The sequence below is a fragment of the Pelmatolapia mariae genome, linkage group LG22 (assembly GCF_036321145.2).
Source record: "Pelmatolapia mariae isolate MD_Pm_ZW linkage group LG22, Pm_UMD_F_2, whole genome shotgun sequence".
Classification (NCBI taxonomy): Eukaryota; Metazoa; Chordata; class Actinopteri; order Cichliformes; family Cichlidae; genus Pelmatolapia; species Pelmatolapia mariae.
Genome location: NC_086245.2, coordinates 12,426,252 through 12,442,294, shown reverse-complemented (window position 1 = coordinate 12,442,294; position 16,043 = coordinate 12,426,252). Strand labels below are relative to the sequence as shown.

The 16,043-nt window shown below is 37.3% G+C and overlaps 1 protein-coding gene across 1 annotated transcript; it reads left to right on the top strand.

Annotated features, from left to right (window-relative positions):
* The first annotated feature begins 1,383 nt into the window (after positions 1 to 1,383).
* slc44a4 (solute carrier family 44 member 4) lies at positions 1,384 to 15,822 on the top strand. Its single transcript, XM_065470574.1, has 22 exons — positions 1,384 to 1,429; positions 6,019 to 6,067; positions 6,326 to 6,399; positions 7,796 to 7,874; positions 7,975 to 8,074; positions 8,170 to 8,295; positions 8,754 to 8,814; positions 8,961 to 9,081; positions 9,668 to 9,751; positions 10,455 to 10,567; positions 10,723 to 10,845; positions 11,239 to 11,338; positions 11,539 to 11,631; positions 11,754 to 11,856; positions 12,311 to 12,570; positions 13,516 to 13,610; positions 13,752 to 13,855; positions 14,007 to 14,080; positions 14,231 to 14,301; positions 15,236 to 15,330; positions 15,422 to 15,506; positions 15,604 to 15,822. Exons 1-22 carry the CDS (start codon positions 1,384 to 1,386, stop codon positions 15,720 to 15,722), a joined length of 2,175 nt encoding a protein of 724 aa, XP_065326646.1. The 3' UTR covers positions 15,723 to 15,822.
* The last annotated feature ends 221 nt before the right edge of the window (positions 15,823 to 16,043 follow it).

The following is a 16,043-nucleotide window of genomic DNA, read 5'->3' as shown; positions in this document are numbered from 1 at the left end:
GCTGTGGCTTTATTAAAATTAAGAATCATGGCCTACACATGTTTAAAGTCACTTGTTAAGCTGATTAATTTGTTTTATTCGTGCTCAGCCTTGAGCTTGTCGGGTTTTGTGGTTTCCTAGCTTCTGTTTTAACAACAGACGCCCTTTAGACAATAATGCAAAGCAAGAGGAGTGGGAAGCAGGACTGGGTATCATCAGATATGAAGATTAAAGGTGGAAGTCTCACTCCGATCAAATTCAAGTGTCAACACAGAAGAGACTCCACACTAATGTCTACAAGTCCAATTTTAAATCACCAGTTAATCTAAGAGGCAAGACACACAGACACATAAACACAATGGCTGCAGACCTTTGCTGCCCACTAACAAAAATGTAGGATAATAGGTCACACACACACACACACATAAGTGATTAGTTTGTCATTTATTTATTTATTAGGCAAAGCACAGCTCTGGCTTAGTGAAGGAAACACTTTTACGCATTTTAATAACCCAACAAATGTAAACATTTTTACTAGGACTATGCACGCAAGGACAAGGCTAAAAAAATGAAGATTTTTTGAAAAACTTCATATCGCCTGAATTATTTCTCTTTATATTGTGATTTTAGTATTACCATAGACCTCTACAATTACACAAGTTCCTATTAATAGTAACCAACAAACAGATTTTATGACGGTTCTTCTTCAACCTTGCCTATATGGAATATTACCATTTAGAAAAACAGCATTATTATACACTAAAGTATTACTTAGATCCATAATTCATACTGACCAAGAGAAAGCAGAGTTAAAGTTATTTATTTTAACAACAAAAATCCAAGAACCTATTTAATGTGGACATTCGAGTCTCAGCAATGATCTCCTGAGGCTCGTTGGGCTGGCAAATTTGACCCCACTGACCAAGATTTACTTTGTTTGGTAGCCCCATCATATATAAGGTAGACTTTTGAAAAAGCAGGAACTATTTTTAATAAATTTTTGTATTTTATGTTTAAATTTATTTCTGTTACTTACGATTTTCACACGTATTTTTAAAGTATCAAGCACAGGCATATATTTTAATTTCTTCCTAAGCTACTCTCTTTCCGTCTCTGTTACTATGAGCTATGCAGAGCGAGTCCTCTTGTTAATAAACAATCTTTGGTCCACCGCGCAGGTGCGCATCCCTCAGCAGGTGCGCGTGCCGCGTCATTCCCTGGTTACAGCTGCCAGGAAGAAAAAGATTTCTTCAGTCATTAGTTGCAATGTCCGCGCTAACGCGGCGAGGCTCACTCGGAAAAAGTCGGTTTTAGCTTCTTGTTTGTTTAGTTTTAAGCTCGCAGTGTGTAGAAGAAGTTGCGTTTTATGAGTAAAGGAGGAACAGGTGGCGGTCCAGGCGGAACATGGCTAAAAAAACACAAGAAGAGGAAAATCCGAACTCCGAATATGGTGAGCTGACGTCGGCCGTTGGTGTTCTCAGAGGATCTGCTTTCAGCGTTAAAGTAAAAATTTCCAAAGGCAGCTGAGAAAACTCTGAAATGAACGAGTTTAGAGTTAAATGCTTTGTGAGAGCTGTGTTCATTTTTTGTGTCACGCCATTTTTTTTTAGAGTTTTAAGTTAAAGTTTCTTACTTTTTTTTTAAATGAAGTGATTATTAGCATAAACCCACTGTTTCTAACGTGGATTTTTTTTAATGACTGTTAGGTCGTTAAAGTTCAGTGATATCTTAATTATCTTCCTGTTTAACAGTAGGCCGTGTGTTTTTACCCGTGTGCCAATATTAGTCTAATCAAACTGTTTTATTGTTTTACAGATAACCTAGTTTTAAAATGTTGTGACAGTTTTATTACTGACAAATCAGGACACCTCAGAAACCTGACTGTAAGAAAAAAGACAAAATATCCAATGGGAGAAAAAAGAAGGCTAAAATAGTTTTAAATAATTGCATCCTGTCCTTTAAATTTTCTTCCATTATTAATGTCATGCTTAGATTTAATCACAGTGTCAGCTGAGCATGGCCTTATGGTCAAATGTGTTAACTATGTAGTGTTGGGGATAGAAGGATTAGATACTAACTAACTAAATACTTAATTATCTCTCATATAAATACCAGTTTGTTCTCCCTGATGAGAATCCTCAGTTATTTAGGCTTGAAAGTTACCTAAATCAATGTTTTATCATGAAAATATGTGCAGATTATTTCTATAATGATCAGTTAACATTGTTTCATATTAGGGTGAATGTACATGTAAGCACTATTGGTCTGCATAGTGTAAAAGCAGGGAGTCTGTGTTGCATTAGTTAACAGATTGTGGCCTTTTGATAAATAAAAATATGATTTAAACCTACTTATGATAAAAAATGGTTAATATTTTTATCAGAGCTGATGAGTTTCCTTTGGTGGAAAGTGAAAGCTTCCTTTGTGGGTGCCGTTAATATGCAGGGAAAACTCTGGAAGACAACACTGCTATTTTCATGAGGTCTGAACCAACCAGGCGCTCCAACTGTGAAAGAAAACATTATGGTGAACTTATTAGTGTGGGTATTGCACACAAACTCTAAAACTGGAGAAGCTTCAATTCTTAAAAGACAAATTCTGTTGCTGCTGATGAAAACGTTTTGGCCAGTTCACCTTGTGCATCGGAGTCTGCTATGTTGGAGTAAGTCATGAGTCTGTTGACACTCTGGCAGGTTTGATAAGGCTACAATAAACAAACCCTCCCTGGAGGTAAACATACATGGATGGATGGATTTCATGTCTTTCCATATAACTTGTAAAAACCAGGCGACCACAGCATCACTGACAGCTGAACCTCTGTTTTTTAAAAATTCGTGTGTGTGTGTGAGAGAGAGAGAGTGTGTGAGAGTGTCAATTCAGATGAGTGGTCTAATTATGATTCAGCTTTAAAGCTACTCTTTGTTGCTCTGATTGGCTTCATAAGGAAGTAGAAATCATTTTCAGGGCTGGGGACACTTCCTGATTCATTAGTGAGAGATTTGTTTGCGCCCTTTTTGGAGCTGTTGCACTTTTGTCTCGGTTAAGAAAGTTTAGACAGTGTTGAGAAAGATGTGCCTTATTGCAAATCATTGACCACAAAACTTGTTAAGCCTGCCTGGTTCAACAGGGGAACTAATGTTAGAACATAACTCCGTTAATAAAGCTAATGTAGGAGACAGGAGAATTGCACATAGGCTTTATTTTACATTCTTAACACATTTATAAAATGACTGAGTTAAATAAAATGATTTTGCTCTCAGCTGTCTGATAGTGAGTGGATTTACTAGATAACTTTTTGTAGTGCAATGACCCTGTTAAAGTCCTTCCATTTTTAGACATTCTGTTGTAGATTTGTTGCTGTTCTTGGGATCATTGTCCTGTTGCATGACACAGCAACACACAGCCAAGCTTTACCTGTCAGACAGGTTTGGCATTTCACTCTACGACATTTGACAATTTTCCCAGTACCCTTAATAATGGGTTTTGACACCTCTAGTATATATCAATAAAAACATGGTTTGATGGTCATTAGAATAGGTTCCTATTTTTTTCAAGGGTAGCTACACAGGCAAAGACAACTCTTATTACCTTTGGATGCAAACACATTTTGTTCTATAAGATCTGAAATGTGACAGAAAACACTAAGTTCAGAAAAGAGCTTCAAGGGTTACTGGTAGTAGGTTTTTAAGGGGGTAAAAAGCTAGAGCTGCGTATATTGCATTTTTATTTATTTTTGGCTTTATTAGACAGTTACAGTGAAGAGTGACAGGAAAACAGAGTGAGAGGGGAACACATGTGGCAAAGGGCCACAAGTTGGATTTGAACCAAACCATACAGTACAGTATATGGTCGCCTGCTCATCCCAGTGAGCTAAACTGGCTCCTGTTCATGGTTGACTTAACACAGTTGGTATGGGGTGTTTGTGCTGACATGGTTGTCTGTCCAAAGGACACTGTCCTAGAACTCTCGTGATTTGTTTACATACAACTTTGCAAACTTAAATCCTGCAGCCATGTTCTTTCGGGGGAGAATAAGCTTGTTTTTTCTTTTTCATTATTTTGCAAATTGATGTTCTAATAAGAAAACCTTTCTCCGGTTATTGTAGCCATTGGAATATTTGATCACAAGATATCCAGCAGTCGCATAACATTTGAATATTAAAAAAACAAAAACGTTGTAAATCAGTCTCTGCCGGTTGCAATTAACCGAGCCATAATTTCTTTTTACAGACAAACCAAAGAATTTATGCAACATCTTCGTTTTTCTTTGTGTCAGAGTCTCTGTGTGCCACTTCCCGAAAATGTTCAGTCATTGCTTTAACTGGTTGCATTGCTGTGGGTTTAAAGGTCTGGGTCTGTTCTGTCATCTGCCTCATTCATCTTAAGACAGGGTCATGTGATAACTTTCGTATTCATGGTCATTTGTAATTTTGCAAATTCAAGCTGTAAAATACCAGCCTGTACGAGGTTCAAAGTTTAAAGGTTTAAGGCTTTGCATCAGTTTTTTACGAGGGAAGAACTGAAAAGTTGTGTGTGTGTGTGTGTGTGTGTGTGTGTCTTTGTCATCTAAAGTTACAATGTGCTATAATCCAGACTGTCATTTACTCTAAACACACAACAGCATCCTAGCAGATGAAATCTGACACTCACGGAAAAAACAAACCAGTGAAAAGCCGTCTGTGTTGTCAGCATTTTGTATCTCTGACGTTTTTTCTAATTATTTCTCGAGTGGAGATTTGGAGGACGTGAATGTAGTCTTTTCAATGAATTATTTTTGTTTGACACACCTGATATTTTAGTGACTGAACAATACTGAGATGAAAAACCTTCTGATCTTATGTGTTGCAGTAATTAAAATTTTATTAACCCTTCCTGTTTTGAAGGATTACACTATAATGTACAATTAGCTTTTTGTTATGGCCACTTATTGCCAGCTTTGAATCACATGATTGGCCATGAAGTTCATACATCCTGTTGTAATATTTGCATCCTTCTCGGAAAGCCTGAGTGACTATGTGCAATGTTGACACAGTGTCCTTTCAGCCCTATTCAAATTACTCAGTGGAGACAACTTTTAAATGTTGTAACTTTTGAGCTTCCTTATGCTATTAGTTTGTATAAAGTGAGGAGTGCAGCTTCTTCTTATTATCAAATAGGAAGTACACGTGGATTACAAAGCCATAAATCGTTTAGTCATTGTATTTAATGCCGTATGAGGGTGGCTTGTCCTATCGGGTTATTCCTGCTCGACAGGATAATGCAGATCTGACTTTGGTGGATGGAATTTTTTTTTTTTTTCAGCTGAAAGTCTCTCAAAGAAGTTTCCTGAGTTTCATTGTTTGCAATTAAACTAGTACACTTTGCTTTGTAGAGGCAGGTCAGTCTCATTGTTTCAATTCAAATTCCATTAAGAAAAAACAACTATGTCGACAAATAATTATCCTGAGAGCTGCTGCTGTCAGTGCTGTGCCTCACTCAGTAATTTTTTTTTTACTCCCTATGGTATGATTAAACATATTTTCTAACATAAAATATGCATTTTATTTTATATTCAGAGCCGCTTTATTTGTGAGTCCACTGGATTCATTGTTTGTTCCTGCTAACTGTCCTTCTCTCTGTTCCAGGAAACAACAATGACATATTTCTTCCTAGTAATTCAATTCCTGTCATAGTGATTATACAGCAACACATCTATGAACAATCAGTCCATAAAATATGAATGCAAGTCTCTGAAAGTTTTCTTTATTCACTTAGAAGTAATTCATTAACTTTAAAAAGAGGGCACCTGTTAAACAAATCGAACTATAAGAATATTTCAGGAACTGGCTAAAAAAAAAGTATAACCAGGTTGAAAGACAGTAATGGTAAAAATGTCTTTATCCAAAAAGGCCTGTTTTAATAACTGCACCTTGTCCATTGTTGCATAGTTATACATTAAATCAGCAGTTCAAAAATGTGTAAGAAACTGCTAATGTGTCCTTGGTCATCTGTTCACAAATAAGGAAGTTGTTGATTAATGGCGAATGTTTGCCTTTCCCAGGACAACCAGCGCAGTTTGACCATAATTTCAAAGGACCTGTAAAGAATAGGTAAGTCTGACTCAACGCTCACTGGATAGTTGGTGAAATTCTTACATTTTAACCCCCCCGTCCTCTGTCCAGCTGTGTGGTTCCTGGTGTAGTGTGTGTGTGTGTGTGTGTGTGTGTGTGTGTGTGTGTGTGTGTGTATTTTCTGTTGGCCTGGGAAGACGCATTTATCACCACAAAATCAAAAACCCATGCAAAGCTTACCCTGTCCACTTTACTTAATGCTATCTCACTTTCTTTTTCTTTTCTTTTTTTACACAGAGGGTGTACAGATATAATCTGCTGTATTCTCTTCCTGCTGGTCATCATCGGCTACATAGTAGTTGGAGTTTTAGGTAAGAGAAACCCAACCCTGCCAGCACAGGCATTATGTGCCCCATTGTGTTTTCATATGTCCTTATGTTTTTCACTTCATACTCACTGCTGCACTTCAGCAAACATACCTATTTTTTTAATAAGCAAAGTGTGATAGAAAGATCGACATTAGTCATGTGTCCGTCTTTTCAGTATGAAGCTATTATGTAGTTGATATAAAGAACTAGGTAGGGTGGAAGAGCAAGCCTGCCTCTATCCAGCAGGCTATAACAATATGTAACCCATCAAGTCACTAGTTAACTTTCTGACTTCACAGAAACTACTGGTTTTTAGAATCATTCATCGTTCATGAATTTTGTTGCATTTTGACCAATTCGTGTTAACTGTTTCTCCCTCTTGTCAAACCAGAAGGTTCATTTAATGGGAGAGATTTACAGCTCTTGATTTATATATGCCAAGTGAATTACACAATGTAAAGGATTACACTTGTTGTTTCTTTCAGTTGTTTAGTTTCTATTGTTACTATAAACAGCTATGTTCTTCATATAGTTCCAGTCAGCAGCTTTTTATTGCTCTGCCATTAAACTCATTCCAACACTCAGGGCCATCTGTTATCTAGAGCAAACACAGCGGCCTGATGGGTCATGAAGTGACCTTATTTGTGTGTTTCAATGGCTAGTATTTCCCAAATCTATTTCCTCCATTGAGATGATTAAAAGCACCACACACAAGGGTGGATTTATAGTGGGAGAAATCTGCTCTACAGGTTTAGCAAAATGTTCCACTGCTTAACATGAAAATCAATGATAACTGAAAATTTGCCAGATGTAGCATGGGTCCTAGTTTATGGCTACATACATTATATTAAAAAAAACAAAAAAAAAACAACAACAACATTGATTTAGGTGTGTTTTGTATGCAGCAGCTTAAATATGTGTATTAAAAGAAGCCCCACAGGGGAAAACAAACTCAAAAACTGCATCCTGTTGTCCCTTTTTGATGCTTGTTTTGATTTAAAAATAAATAAATAAATAAAAAAGTAATACACCAAGTTCTGTGAATTGAAACCAAAATTTTGTCATAATATTGCTTCTCATAAAAGTACACAATATAAAAGTTATTATTGGACTGCTTTTGTCACAATATTAATGTGTTACTGAATTCACACCACAATCTCTTTCCCACCTCAATAAATATTTTAGCAACAATTTTCACATCTCTCCGACTAAAGACCACACTGGTATAGGCAGTAAATGCTGAGTGTTTGAAGTAAAAACACACCCATGTGTAGTCTGTTCATATGAAATGCAAGCAACACATTGAACAAGATGGATTATGTCAAACATTTACATGATTGGCTTTTAGTTTCTTTCTGAGTATTAATGTGTCTTTGTTTTTGTTTTTTTCCTCTGTCAGCTTGGATCTATGGAGATCCAAGAGATGTTCTTTACGCAAGAAACTCAACTGGCTGGTTCTGTGGAGTTGGGCCAAATAAGTAATTTAACCATTGTTTAGAGTCATTTTATTTAAATATAGAAAATATATACACACTTAATAATATAATATGAAATAAAATCTTTATTCATGTCTTTCAGAGACCTACCCAACTTGCTTTACTTTGACATTCTCAAATGTGCAGTGTCTGTCAATGTGATGGCAAGTGTTCTCAATGGTTTCCAGTGTCCAACCACACAGGTACACACAGCTGCTGCAGTTTGCTGTTCCTGTTCACACTCTTTACTTTCCTCTCTGTGCTGCATAAATATTCCTATTTTTTTCATCACCCATAGGTGTGTGTGAAAGAATGTCCCTCTGACTTCTGGGTTGTGCAAATAAAGTCGTACACTGAAAAACCTGCAGCTGTTTTTAATTCAAGTCTTTGCGTGCCATCTCTGAACCTGGACACTACTTCACTGGTAAGCTACAAATGGTGTTTAAAAGAAAGTATTCTTGTCACACTACTGGGCTGTCGGCGTGGACAGCCAACTTTGTGAACATCATAACTCGAGAACAGGGAAACTTGAGACTTTACTGAGATTTGAAAATCAATTTGAAAGTCTGAATATTAGTGACCTTGATGCTTAAAGTCAAGGTCAGAGGTCATGTTTTTTGTAAAATATCCTAGGAAATCATATCTATTAAAAATCTTGGACGAGTTCAAATCTTGGTGACCTTGACCTCAAAGTCAGTGTCAGAAAATTTTAAAATAACTTGCATTAACTCATAAAAGATGTTGCGTAGAGGTTTCAGATTTATACCATAGCTGCAGTCTAGGAGGTAGGGCTAGCACTGGTGGCTGTCTCTATTTTTATTTATTTTATGTATGTAGTATTTTTTTTTTTTCCAAAACTTGATTGTTAAACATGTTTTTCAGAGTGTTAGTCAGATTGTACAGCAGGAGCTGTGTCCTTTCATGCGCATACCTACAACCCCTGGTCAGTAACAAATTCACATTACTGCTTTCATTTAAATTTCCTTGTATATTCAATACACAGTACAGTACCACTTATGTATAGAGATCTAAAAAACATTCTAACTCCATATTTATGGCTAATTTTCCTTTTTTGTTCTGTCTGGTTAGTGCTGGGGAGATGTTTTCCTGATATCGCAGCCTTGGGGAACATACCTTCAGACTTTGCGAATGTTCCAGGCTTGCCCGCCTCAGTGAATGACACTGTTGCCCTCATCAAAAATGGCACTGGGTAAGAGACATTATCACATTTATTTATGAAGATGACTATGAATCTAAATGAACCCACAGACTTTAATAATCTTGTGTCTTTTTCCTCCTCATCAACAGCACAGGGTTGGTGGTTTTGTGAGTCTCTGTTGAGCCGTAGCGTAGCAGCTAGTTCTAGTTGCTCTTGTTACTGCGTTTAACTCACTTATACACAGCGGCCTTAGATTTCATGTGACACACTGTCTTGGGATTTGCAGCCTTAAAGCATTAATGAGTAGTTGTCTTACACTCTCTGTCTGCCTATGCTGAATATCTTGGGTTATTTCTGGTTTCTATGACTTCCCAGCTTTATTAGTGTCACATTAGACATGTAGAACATAATTATATAAAAATGGTCACTGTTGGCTGCATGATGATCTTTTCACTCACCTTTTAATTACACCCATACCAATTTTAGAAATGGGTTTTAAATGCTGTTGTTCTTTGGTTTGTTTGTTTTGTTTTTTGTTTTTTTTCATTTATAGTATTTGTTTTATCTGATGATGACTTTTTACTATTTAAAAGCAAACGTGCCACCACCACATCTTGTCCTGTTTTGTCTTCGTTAGGGGCATTATCAACAGCTTTAACGCTAAGGACATCGCCACCCGAATCTTTGCAGATTTTGCGTCGTCATGGCCGTGGATCATCCTGTGAGTTTCCCTGCTGAACCAGCATTGCACACTGCCACCTGCTGATGTACAGATAGAAGTCAGATTTTGAAATGAAGTTTTGATGATATCGAATAAGCCATAACACAAAGTAGTAGTGTCAACTTAAGATCTGAAATGCTGTATCAGGTGCTCTGTCTTAATAAGAAAACTAACAGAATACAATTACTGGCAATCATTCTTTTAACATAAAAATATGAGTACTGTATATTAATATACTTGTCGGTGAGTTCAGATGATCTGTTTGCTATCAAAAAGGTACCAAGTTATTGTTTAAAGCATGTGGTTATCAGGATACACTTACATCCTCTTCACGAGGAACACCTGCACAGTGTAATTCAATTCAATAAGAAACGTGACATGAATTCTGCTTTCACATAATCTATGCATTTTCTTTTTGTCATGTAGGTTAATGATTTCAGTGTATTGCAAATACACTACTGCCCTCACAATTGCTTCAGGAACAAATATAAAATATTACCTTATTGACAGTGTCAGCAAAACAGTAAATGGTACCAGTAGAAGTTGTGGCAGAGGCTTTGTACGAGATTACATTAAGTTGGATATGTGTTCTTAATATAGTTTCCATCTTTCTCACGGCTTTCATTTTACCTTAAAATTGATGCTTTAATGTCTTATAAATGTCCTAACTGTCCCTCCATCATGTACACTTGTCCTGTCTCAGTGGTTTGGTGATAGCCATGCTTGTCAGTCTGTTGTTCCTGTTGCTGTTGAGGTTTACCGCTCCAGTCATGGTGTGGGTCCTCATCTTTGGAGTGTTGGCCGCTGGAGCTTATGGTAAATACTCACCTGGAATAGTTTTTAAATCAGGCACACAGAGGTGCAGTGATGTCTGGATATAAAGAGGACCTAGTTATTTTATCTCTTGAAATACAAAGTGAAGTTAAAAAAACAAAACGATTTTCTTCTTTTTGTTCTTTTTCTTTTTTCAGGAATATGGCACTGCGCCTGGGAATATAAAAACTACAAACAAAACTCTGCTACCATCACTACAATTGGATTCACCACAAATTTTCAGAGTTATCTGGAAGTCCAAGAGACTTGGCTGGCATTCTGTGAGTGTCATTAAAATGCTATTTAGTTCTAACCTTTGCTGTGCTGTTCAAATGTCACCAAATATTTCTCAGTCTCGTCTTTGTAATGTACTCAGAGGTTGAGAGCGAGCTGTGTGTGCATTAATAAGCTAATTGGGTCAAGTGTTGGATATAAAAGTAATTCAATTAATCTAGAACTGAAAATTATGTATCTACACTAGAAAGAAAGTGCTCTTCTTTATATGGCCATTTTGACAGAGTTTAGAATAAATAAAGTACATTACAAGTATAGTAAAGTGTTGCTAAAACAGGGAGAACACATGTGGGTTAATATATCTGTGTGTATGATTGTGGTGTGTAGCAGTTGGGTGTGAGCTTGTGTTCCTTTTTGTGACTCATTATTCTGCTCCTCAGTGATAATTTTATGCATAGTTGAGGGGATCCTTCTGCTGACCCTCATCTTCTTACGCACAAGAATCCTCATTGCCATCGCCCTCATCCAGGAGTCCAGCAAGTAGGTTAAACAAAACAAAAAATCATCCACAGGACTGACTCGCTTTTAACAAACTTGATGTGAATAATTCAATTCTTAATCTTAAAAGGGACTCTATTAGTTTTACTTACCACAATAAAAGTAACAGTCCGTTTTTATCTTATTGTGAAAATGTCACAAAACCTTGGCATGACCTCATGATGTGTGTTGATATTCTGCAGAGCTATCAGCTACATGATGTCCACTCTGCTGTACCCTGTGGTCACCTTTGTTCTCCTGGTGGTGTGTGTGGCTTACTGGGGGGCTACTGCTTTGTATCCATTATTGTTATGTTTGCATGTATGTACATGTTATTCTCAGGCTACACTATGGTCTGTAATATATAGATGATATTTGATAAATGCTTTCAGTTCTTTTCTTAAACAAATGGATGCAGATATTTGGCTACTTCAGGAAGTCCCACCTACAAAGTGGTGGCTCTGAACTCCACCACGAGCGGCTGTAGTAGTATCAATGGCACCAAGAACTGTGACCCTCTGGTGAGCCTACTGGGGATATATTTTCAAAACATTTTTTTTTTCCTTGACTTGTCTAGGAGATAATTAACTGTAATTCAATTCAGGGTCACCTGATCCAGCCCCAACTATAATCTTCATAATAAAAAAATCAAAACTTTCAGCCTTATCTTAAAAATAGAGAGGTATGTTTTGTGAATTCAAACTGGGACCTGACTCCATAGCAAAGGGACCTGATAGCTGAAGTTCTACCTCACAGTCTTGGAGCAAAGTGTTGTGATATGATGATTGTTGGAGTCTTGTCATTCAGGATTAAAGAGGATTTAAAATGATTGTTTATTGTTTAATTGGTTAATAATTAGTTTACTGGTTTTGTTTTGGGTTTTTTTTTTTTTTGGGGGGGGGTTGTAGCCTTTTGGCAAATACATGCACAACCATTTCATACGCCATCACTGCTACTTTCTTGTTCTCCTCGCAGAACTTCACCTCATCGGATTACCCGAACTGCCCCTCAGCCAGCTGTATCTTCATCAACTACGATAGCACGGACCCCTTCCGGAAGAACCTCCAGTACCTGCACATCTACAACGTGGTGGCTTTTCTCTGGTGTGTCAACTTTGTCATTGCTCTTGGACAGTGCACGCTGGCTGGAGCTTTCGCCTCCTACTACTGGGCTTTCGAAAAACCGTCTGACATCCCCATGTTCCCTCTCTTTGGAGGTTTTATACGCTCACTCAGGTAGGTTAATGAGCAACTACCACATCCTGCAACAATGAATGAGTAAAGAGTAAATGACCCAGAGGTGCCATTTTCAGACCCAATTCTTTTTATATGATTACAGTATGTTTCAGAGGATAACACACAAAGCCTAATATTTTCATAATTTATAATTGGGGGGCTGAAGAAATATTTGAAACATGGATTATTTTTCCACTAAGCTGCCGCGGATGACTGTGAACGTAACTTTGTTTTATGTTCTGTACCTTGTCAAACGTTTTTACCTAGAAGTCAAAGTCTTCAAGTAGAGGGTGATTCTTAGTACAGGCCGACCGCAGCAATTAAACCAGCCACATCTCTATTTTTTATTTTAACTTTGATTTGTAAATTATCTGCTGTACACAGCTAATCTAATATTTTCTGACATGATGTCCCACATAAGTTTTGTTCTTCTTAAAAAAAGAACTGCATTATCAATGCTGCTATTTCATCATTCGTTGCATTCAGTAGACAGTAGACACATGTCAGTATAAAAGATGGACATGCCAACATAATGCCAGCCACTGATTTTTCATGTCCTGTTTTGAAGCCTTGACTTGAGCGCTGTAATCTTAGTGTTTTGAAACCAGATGTCATGAGGCTGATCAGACTGAGAAACTGAGAGACACCCCATTCATTGCTAACCATTGGCCATATCCAAAGTAATACTCCTTCCTGACTCTAAAAATGATCCCAATTTACAAAATGGACTTAATGTTGTATTTACGAAACTAACAACTGGACCTAAAATCTTACCACAGAGCGAAGGAGCTAAAGAAGATTTTCACATATGTCTTTGTAAAAATCAGAAGTGTCTGTTTAATTGTCGTTGCCAGTTTTAGGCAGTTCAGTGTTAGTTTAGGTTTTAAACCTGGAATCTACATATATCAATGTAGCTAAGAATACAACATGTAATGATTTTTCAAGGTACCATTTGGGCTCCTTGGCATTTGGTGCTTTGATCCTGACCCTGGTTCAGATCATGAGGTTGATCCTGGAGTACATCGACCAGAAAACAAGAGGTAAGACTGATAATATTCTCAGATGTCACTGCCACAGGAATAACTGAGGATACGAGTAAAAGTATATTTTGAAATAACTGGGTGGTCAAAGATGTTTATATACTAAGACACTAAGAATTTTCCCTGACTTGTCGTCTCCAGGGTCGCAGAACGGTTGTGCACGTTTTATAATATGCTGCCTGAAGTGCTGCTTGTGGTGTCTGGAGAAGTTCATCAAGTTCATCAACAGGAACGCTTACATCATGGTGAGAGGACATCATGTGGAAAACAGCCTTTGATATTAACTATAAGAGTTTCTTTTTCTACTCTAAACATGATAAAAATTTGTTTTACTATCTTTACATAATTTATCCAGTATTTCACTGGAGTCTGAAAGTCACTCTGTTTTTTTGTCAGATTGCCATTTATGGGAAAAACTTCTGTGTCTCAGCCAAAAATGCTTTTCAGCTGCTCATGAGAAATGTGATAAGGTTTGTGTTGTAGTTATTTCCACAGTGATTAGTACTGCATGCTTATAGTTCCTGTAATGCTTGTACAGAACATGAATGTATTTGCACGTGTTTGAGAGACTGAGTGATTTAGTGTCGTGTTTCTCCGTCCTGCCCTGCATGTCCTCTCAGAGTCGTGGTGCTCGATAAAGTCACAGACCTGCTGCTGTTCTTTGGGAAGCTGATGGTGGTTGGAGGTGTAGGTAAGGACGACATCGATTCATCTAGCAAATCTGTCACTGCGGGGTTTTTTGTAAAAATACTCTGTAGCAGGTTTTATGTTATTGTAGAATATTTTCAATTAAATTTGTAGATTGATTTTTAATCTGTTGGGGAGATGTGTTCCAATTTATATTTATAAAGGAACTAGACGAGTCTGGCCTGGTCCAAACTCGTCTGCCTTTTAAGCTGTTAAATTGTCAACAAGTTGATAAATGGTCTTTGTGCTGTGTGGTGGTGAGTGTAGTGGAAGCATCAGAGAAAACTGCTCAAAATAGCTGCAAGCTACATCCGCAAACATGGTGGAGAGGCAAATTTATGAGATTAAAAAACAAATCAGCCATGCTGTGCATAGAGCAGGTAAAGAGTGCACAAGGCAGAAACACTGCCAGTGTGTTTGGAAGCTCTGCCAGGGACGAAATGTCACAGACACGCACACGATGTGCACCCAGGGTGAGACGAGAACGCCCTGTGGGTTGATCACTGTGACTGACTCTGAGACACTCTTATTTAAATCACCAGTAATCTGTCATTGGAGTAAGATAATTGAACTTTGAAGTTAAATAAGTGGAAACTGGAAAAGTTCAGTTTCTAGTTGAGTTCCTGCCAAACAGAATCTGTTTCAGTTGTTTGTAACTGCATGCTAAAACAATTAGTGCTTTAAGGGGAGCGCTAAAACACAAGAACAAGTTCAAACAATCAATTTAAAGAAAAAAAAAAGTACAACTAAAATATATACAAAGCTGCAATAGTTTACATTCAATCATTAAAAAAAGTGATAAATTTTAAATTAAAAAGTACAAAAGAAACACTGAAAATGATGAAAGCATCTCAGCAGCATTTGGTCACTGCTGATTAAACTCTAATATCTCAGTTTATCTGAAAGAATAGGTTCTGAAGTCTGAATCTCCTTTCCAGGTGTTTTGTCCTTCTTTTTCTTCTCTGGACGAATTAAGCTGCCGGGCTCCAGCTTCCGTTCCGAAAACCTCAACTACTACTGGATGCCAATAATTGTGAGCTAATCTCTTTTTTAGGATAGTTGTCCTTGTTTCCATTTTTTCAGGGATTCGTCGTTGATTTATTTTTTTTCCTTTGTTCCTGTAGACGGTGGCGTTGGGTAGCTACCTCATAGCACACGGATTTTTCAGCGTGTATAACATGTGTGTGGACACACTCTTCCTCTGCTTCTGTGAGTAAATACAGTTTACTGAATAATGTTTGTACACATTATTTCCACATAAGAGAGCAGCGCATTGCTCACACTCGTCTTCCTGTCTCACCCACAGTGGAAGACCTGGAGCGTAATGATGGATCTGCAGAGAAGCCTTACTTCATGTCTAAAGGCCTCATGAAAATCCTCAATAAATCCAACAAGATTCAAAAAAAGCAGAAAGCTAAAGACTGAAGATATTTGTTGGGGTTTTCTGCATATGTATATGAAACCACACAAAACTGTCACACACATTCAGGATGTCTTTCTTTGTATCTCTTCACTTTTAGATATCATTAGCTAGGTTTAACAAAATTACTCTGCAATTTAGCACTTTTTAATAGCTTGCTTTTTGTTTTAACATTTATATTTAGTATTAATGACTGTACATATAAAAGGACCGAGAGATTCCAAGTAATGCAAATCTATTCATCTCTTCATTTGTTTCTCATAAGCACTTTTCTGTAAGGTGATCTTTCTGTTGTTTTAGCAGCATTTAATCCTCCTGCTGGTTGA